The sequence below is a fragment of the Cajanus cajan genome, chromosome 3 (genome assembly GCF_000230855.2).
Source record: "Cajanus cajan strain Asha chromosome 3, NIPB_CcT2T_4, whole genome shotgun sequence".
Lineage (NCBI taxonomy): Eukaryota > Viridiplantae > Streptophyta > Magnoliopsida > Fabales > Fabaceae > Cajanus > Cajanus cajan.
The window spans coordinates 13,255,994-13,263,297 of record NC_138519.1 but is presented as its reverse complement, the minus strand read 5'-3'; the positions used below and the strand labels follow the sequence as shown (position 1 = coordinate 13,263,297).

The following is a 7,304-nucleotide window of genomic DNA, read 5'->3' as shown; positions in this document are numbered from 1 at the left end:
ATGAGGGTATGTATCGATTTTCGAGATTTGAATGCAGCCACGCCTAAGGATGCATATCCCATGCCTATTGCGGAAACAATGATTGATGTCGTCGTAGGTAATGAAATTTTGAGTTTATTAGATGGATATTCTGGGTACAACCAGATTTATATTGCTAAAAATGATGTGTCGAAAACTGCCTTTAGGTGCCCAGGTGCCTTGGGAACTTCGAATGGGAGTAATGCCTTTTGGCTTGAAAAATGCTGGTGCAACATATCAAAGAGCAATGAACTTAATTTTTCATGACTTGATCGAAAAATTCGTGTAGGTTTATATTGATGACATAGTGATTGGATCGAAACGAAAAGTAGATCACATACAACACCTGAAATTGTCTTTCGAAAGAATGAGGAAACATGGACTGAAAATGAATCCATTGAAATGTGCTTTCGGTGTTTCAGCGGGGGATTTCCTAGGGTTCGTCGTACACCAGAAAGGCATTGAAATAGATAAGAACAAGACTCGAGCCATCATGGAAACTAAGCCTCCTTCGAATAAGAAGGAGTTGCAGTCTTTGTTAGGTAAGATAAATTTCCTTCGAAGATTTATTTTGAATTTATCAGGAAAGACTAAGGTGTTTTCCCCTTTGTTACGATTGAAAAAGGAGGAAGAATTTCGATGGGACGAAAATCATCAAAAGGCATTCGAGGAGATCAAGAATTATTTGATCAACCCTCCAGTGATGGTGCCACCCTCTAAAGGAGGAAAGCTAAAATTGTATGTCTCGGCCAATGATTCGACTATTGCGGGCATGCTGTCGCAAGATGACGAAAATGGCATCGAGAGAGCCATTTATTACATCAGTAGGATGTTAGTCGAGGTAGAAATCAGATACACTCCTTTGGAGAAGTTATGTCTGAGTTTGTATTATGCTTGTACAAAGCTGAAGCATTATATTAAACCTTATGATGTATTCGTGTTCTGTCGAAATAATGTGATTAAATATATGTTATCTAAACCTATGATACACTCTCGAGTTGGGAAATGGGCTCTTGCATTGACCGAGTATTCGTTAACGTTTATTCCCCTCAAAGCCACAAAAGGGCAAGTAATCGCTGATTTTCTCGTGGATCACTCGAATTTAAATGAACAGGTTAATTATTTAACCACGAAATCATGGGAATTATTTTTCGATGGATCGAAACACGAGTTAGGAGCAGGAATCGGATTACTGATTATTTCACCGGGTGGGATTCCCACCAAATTCTTATTGAGAACGAAATCCAAATGCTCGAATAATGAAACTGAATATGAAGCATTGATTACTAGGCTAAAATTGCTTAAGGACTTGGGGGCAAGGAACATGATCATTCGAGGTGACTCGCAACTCGTGATTAAACAGTTAACTCGAGAATATAAATGCATGAATGAAAAGTTACTCGAATGCAATTCTCGAGCTACAGCTTTGTTAAATTCATTCGATGAGGTCCAATTAGAACATATTTCTCGTAACGAGAACGAAATTACGAATGAACTAGCTCAGATTGCATCCGGGTACAAGATAAGCAGGGAGTGTCTCGAATCTCTTGTTTGTATAAGGAATGAGTTGAGTGACGAGCACGAATGCCTCACCATTGACACCTCAACCATTCAGGACTGGAGGAAAGAGCTAATCGAATATCTGCAAAGTCCAAATTCGCAAGCTAAAAGAAAAGTTAAATATCGAGCTCTCAATTATGTGATATTGAATGATAAACTGTTCAAGAGAGGTTTCGATGGAGTTTTGTTTAAGTGCCTCGAAAATCATGACAGCTACATAGCCATGGCAGAGGTACATGAAGGGATTTGTGGTGCCCATCAAGCGGGGGAGAAAATGAAATGGACTTTGTCCAGAAAAGGATATTTTTGGCCAAGCATGTTCAAAGATTGTATCGAATTTGCAAAAGGTTGCGAAGAGTGCCAGAAACATGGCCCAATACATAGAGTACCAGCAACCGAGTTGCATGCGATTGTTAAATCGTGGCCTTTTCGAGGTTGGGCAATTGACGTAATTGGCCAGATTCATCCTCCATCAGCAAAAAACCATAAGTACATAATTGTGGCCATCGATTATTTTACGAAATAGGTGGAAGCAATTCCTGTAAAAGAGGTTGACCAAAAAGAAGTGATAAATTTTATTAAAGACCATATTATATTTCGATTTGGAATACCCCAGACAATAACTACAGATCAAGGAACGGTGTTCACAGGTCGAAAAGTGGTCCAGTATGCCCAGTTGAGAGGAATAAAAATGATTACTTCGACACCCTACTATGCACAAGCTAACGGCCAAGTCGAGGTTGCTAACAAAGTGATCATAGCTTTGATCAAAAAACATATTTCGGGGAAACCTCGAAATTGGCATGAAAAATTGCTGCAAATATTGTGGGCTTACAGAAATTCACCCAGGAATGCCACTCAAACTACGCCATACAAGTTGGTGTATGGTCACGAAGCAATCTTGCCTATTGATATCAATTTGCAATCCATTCACGTGCAAAGGCAAAATGAGTTACCAGTCGAGGATTATTGGAATTTAATGTATGATGAACTAATTCGACTGGATGACGAAAGAATGACTGCTATGCAAAATGTCATTCACCAAAAAGAAAATATAGCTTGAGTTTATAACAAAAAGGTCAAGAGCAAACAATTTTCGAGTGGAGACTTAGTCCTAAAAGTTATCCTCCTAATGGACCAAAAATCTCGAGATCGGGGTAAGTGGACCTATAATTGGGAAGGACCATTCATTATCAAAAGAATCTACTCGAACAATGCATATTTGATCAAAGAATTAAATTTGAGAAATGCAAGTAAAGTGATCAACGGAAAATACTTGAAGAAATTTCATGAAAGCAGCATGTACAGAGACGAGTGTTCAAAGAGATAAAAAAGGTACAAGCGGATAAATATTAAATATAGGCATCTCCAAAGCTCTCGATCATTTGCAGAATTTGGATTTAAGTGCTTCATATGCATGGTAGGCTTGGTCGAGACTTTGCTTCCGCGAAGCACACAATACCTCCAATCTTCTCTTTTGATCCAAAGACTTGGAGAGTCGGAGAGATATGCCTTTCCCTTCATCCCGTAAACCCTTTTGCTTCAACATGATATCTTGGCTTTGGAGCTTCAAGGCAGCATGTTTATACTTGATCGAATCAAGCTCTCGTTGCAGGGCAGAAATGGTACGCTCCGCATCTTCCTCAGATTTCTTGAGCTTCATCAGTTCAGGAACTATCTGAGAAGTGGAATCCTTGATCGAAAGAAGTTCAGTCTTGAGCTTTTCCAATTTAGTTCGACCCTCTTCCGTATCAGCCTCTATCTGAACCATCTCCTGATTCGAAGTAGACCACTTCGTATGCAACTCGGAGGCTGCAGCAAAGGTATGCACATATTCATTCAGCTTTGTGGTTACCTCCGGAGGAAGATCGGGATATGCATTTAGATCATCAACCATCCGCTCAATCTCTAGTTTGAATTGAGGGTCCATGAGAGCTTGGTCAAGATGATCCACATAAGCCTTCGAACGAAAGGAGGATAATAGCGGTTGAAAGCTTGCAACGGTTTCTTGGGTCTTTCCCGAAGCCGAAGTCCCGCTAGTCCAATTCTCCAAGACCTCGAAATGTCGTCTTGAGCAGCTTCGTCATCAAAGAAGCTTATGAGGTTTATGTCATCTGGAGGAATAGAAGCAAGTAGAGTGTCGGAAGGGACAACATCAGTCGAACTCGCAGGTTGACCCGAAAGAGGAGTTTGTTTATCCTCAGAAGTTACCTCTAGACCTGCACGAAAAGGATATTTCAGTGAGACAAAATATTCTTTGGTGGAATACCGTGATGTCCAAGAAGTAGTTACCTACCTTGTCTAGAGGACACCCCTGTGTCGAAATTGAAGGAAGGTGCACCACCTTGCACAGGACCAGGAGGGGAAGATTCCGTAGTTGGCATGGTGATAGAAATGGTGGTTGTAAGAACATTGGAAGAAACCACCTATTATGAAAAAAGCAGTGTAACAATGCACAAGTTCGAGAGCGGCCAGAAAAGTGAGAAATCGAGATTCAACAGAACATACCTCAGGACGTTCAGGAGGAGATGTCGATTCACGAATTTTGATAACATCTCGAGAAGATGGAGCAGCAGTAGGAGAAGTGGGGGCACTTCGAGGACTCTCAGAGGAAGACTTGGACGCCTCTGAATCAACCTTTTTCTGGAAAAAGGAGAAATCATTACAGAGGACAAAATCAAATCAAAGAGAAGAGTAAGGAAGGTCCAGAAAATTAGCACATTACCCGGACAGGGGATTTCATTGCATCCTTCATAAGCTTCTCAGTGGGAACTTTAGGTCTGGGGATAGACCTAGTCGAAATTGCCTTTTGTTTCCCTTTTTCTCGAGAGGATCTTCGAGTAGTGGAAACCTGAAAAATAGGACAAAACTTTGCAAAAGTAGTTTGACCCTGAGGATCAGTGACTTTATTTCGACGGATGTTCCGTTGTACCATTCTAGTCAGGGATAAAGTAGCATCGAAAATAGTTCGAAACATATTTTCGGGGCGATAACAAACTCTGTAGTATAGTTCGAACAGGGAAATAATGTTGCGATTATCATAAATACCTGAAATCTTCGGGCCCTGCAGAGAAAAAGGAGAATTCGTAAGTTTCCGAGAAAAGTCCTCGAAGGAGAACATCTTGTTGGTGTAATAACTACACCACCATCGAAGGTAGCAATTGGACACCAAGAATGCGGGAAGAAAAGAATAAGGGGTAAGGTTCAATTGGGTGGAAGGTGTCAGGATGAACTTCAAAAAGCCCTCATAATCAACATCTTCTACACAAACATCAGAATCAATTCCATCCTTTGGGAAAAGAGGTGACGGTCTAATCTGACAAAGCCCGAATTGACGGGCAAAGATTTGAGGCTGATAGGGATAAACTCTTACATCCCTTTGTTTCATCCTAGTGAAGATGAGATCCCAAGATAGGAATCCTATCCAGATTTCGACCATCTCCTGGGAAATCTGTCCTACCTGATTATTACCAATTAACCAGGAAGGCCCTGCCAAATCAGCGCGGATGAAAAGATCCAAATCATTCGAGAACTCCTCGAATTCAAGAATTGCTTGGACATAACGGGAAAAACCATCAACAAATCTTTTCTTAGGAGTCAAGGCAGTCAAGCGAGCGCCTTCGAGAGAATATCGAATGGAGGCTTGAAGAGGAAGAAGCTTCAGTTTCTTCTCAAAAATGGCATTAAGCCATAATTGCAAAAGCCAAAGTGGCCCTGTGAGGTTTCGAGGGCCAGTTTCTCGAAACAAGCTTTTCGAGGCTTCATCAAGACAGTTGTAGAAAGAGGCAACTAGCAACTTGCTCAAACAAATCTTTTTCTTTAGATGCAAAGTCTGGGCGAGTGTGTAGTAGTACTTGGGAACTTGCAGAGAAGGGGTACAAAAGACACAAGCAGACAGCCAATAGAGCAAGAAGGCAATGTGCTCAGAGTGAGTAACAGGAGTACCTTCTTCGCCATGATGTGCACTGACAAAGGCAGAATACATCTTTTTGTCCCAAACGATCAAAGTTTCGGTCATTGGAATCTCTTCTTCGAGAGTGTCAGGAAGATAACGGTCCCCCAAGGGTTTCAGTCCCGTGATGGAAGCGATATCCAAGAGAGTGGGACAGACAAAACCACAAGGAAATTCGAAAGCACGAGTTTCCCTGTTCCAAAAGAAAACAGCAGATAATAACATTTAAGGATCGAAAACATTCAGATCGTATTTCGATAATTGAACGAAATCGAATATTCTAGCTTCTTTCCAAATAGATTGCTTCGAGGCCTCAATACATTCCAACCATTGAATGTGTTTGTCCTTAGGAGGGGGAAAAGCCCGAAACATCTTCGCGGTATCCGAAAAAAGAGAAAGGTCGATGGTTGGAGAGTAGACAAAAGGAAGGGTAGACTCATCTTCCAGAAGTAAATCATTATGAGTCTTCTTCTTGCTCGGATTCGAAAAGGGACCTAGAAAAGCATACATTGATCCGTCAGAGAGCGAAAAAAGGAGAAGTACATGTGATGGAAAGATTTTGAGACTGGCTTCCTCCATGCCAGGGATAGGAACGAATGGGTTAGCCCCTTCGCTTAAGTGGGAAAAAGTTGCGTTCACCATCAGCAAAGGAACGTAAGGAGTAGGGGAAACCGTCGAAGTCGCAGGTGTAGCCGTAGACGCGGATGCAGCAGAAGTTGCCATGGGAACAAGAGGAAGATGATCGAAGGTAAAAATGAGATGAGTGCGAGGGTGCAGTAAAACGTACTCAGAAGGGCAAGGTGAAAAGGTTATATGAAAGAGAAAAATGGGCCAAGGCGTAGTAAAACCCGCTGTGAAATTCAAAAAAGAGGGAATTCAAATTTTTGGGTAACCGAAAATATTTCGCTAACGGACAAATTTGAAATTGCGTCAGCATATCCCGGGGAAGCGAAATCAGTGCCGCCAAATTTACTGCAGCAGGTACGAAAAGGAGAAATTTGGAATTAATAATATCAGAGGCATTTAATTCTCGTGAAGAACACGTACACGTGACTCTTATCAGAAAAGATGATTGAGGTATTGGAAAACATTCTTTCTCAGTTACGTCGAAACAAATGTTTTCTAGGGTGCATTTGTTAGTACCAGAAAATGAATTCGGAGACACTCGAAAACACAAGGGTGCTCGAAAATCCTAGATGATCGAGAGAAGTTTCTAAAGAAGGTATACGAAGCTTGAAGATAATCAGGAGATACGCGAAGACAGTTTTCGTGAAACTCTCGAAATCCTTGAACCAGGAAGGGTGCTGCTCAGGAAAAAGGCTCACAACCTAGCAACCTCTCAAAGTACAAGCAGAATCAGGAAACATGCAAGTATAGTTTTCGTTGGTTACTCGAAATCCCAAGAATCCGGACATATACAAATACAGTTCATAACCTCTCAGAATGGAGAACTTAAAGGAGACACGAATTAGGAGCGGTTGAAGTAACATGGGATAAGTGTCAAAGGCTGCAGAACGGTTTGGGAAAGTTAACAAGTAGTTCCAAGAATTATCCAGAGATGGGCCCGGGAGTAAGCCACTATGTGGAAGTTTAGAACGGTTATGCACTTCCGGGGTGCGTTAGAAACAGTTATTTTTTCCCAAATATTTGTATATAAATTAAACGAGTCATGCTCGTAGCAAGGGGTCAGAAATCTAATTCCCACAATTCTCACACGCACTCTGCAGCCCGCGCATAAGGCATACTGTGCATACGAGACAGCTTTGGGTACGAT

General features: G+C 41.5%; 1 protein-coding gene across 1 annotated transcript; it reads left to right on the top strand.

Moving 5' to 3' along the window:
* On the top strand, window positions 1-2,641 carry LOC145956071 (uncharacterized). Its single transcript, XM_083071630.1, has 4 exons — window positions 1-97; window positions 186-193; window positions 308-2,067; window positions 2,416-2,641. Exons 1-4 carry the CDS (start codon window positions 1-3, stop codon window positions 2,639-2,641), a joined length of 2,091 nt encoding a protein of 696 aa, XP_082927756.1.
* The last annotated feature ends 4,663 nt before the right edge of the window (window positions 2,642-7,304 follow it).

What these genes read in the sequence shown, in the direction of transcription:
- LOC145956071 (XM_083071630.1), top strand. Translation starts at nt 1, where the DNA reads ATGAGGGTATGTATCGATTTTCGAGATTTGAATGCAGCCACGCCTAAG. An exon ending in CCATCAGCAAAAAACCATAA is followed by an intron (nt 2,068 to 2,415) that starts GTACATAATTGT and finishes GTGGGCTTACAG; the next exon opens with AAATTCACCCAGGAATGCCA.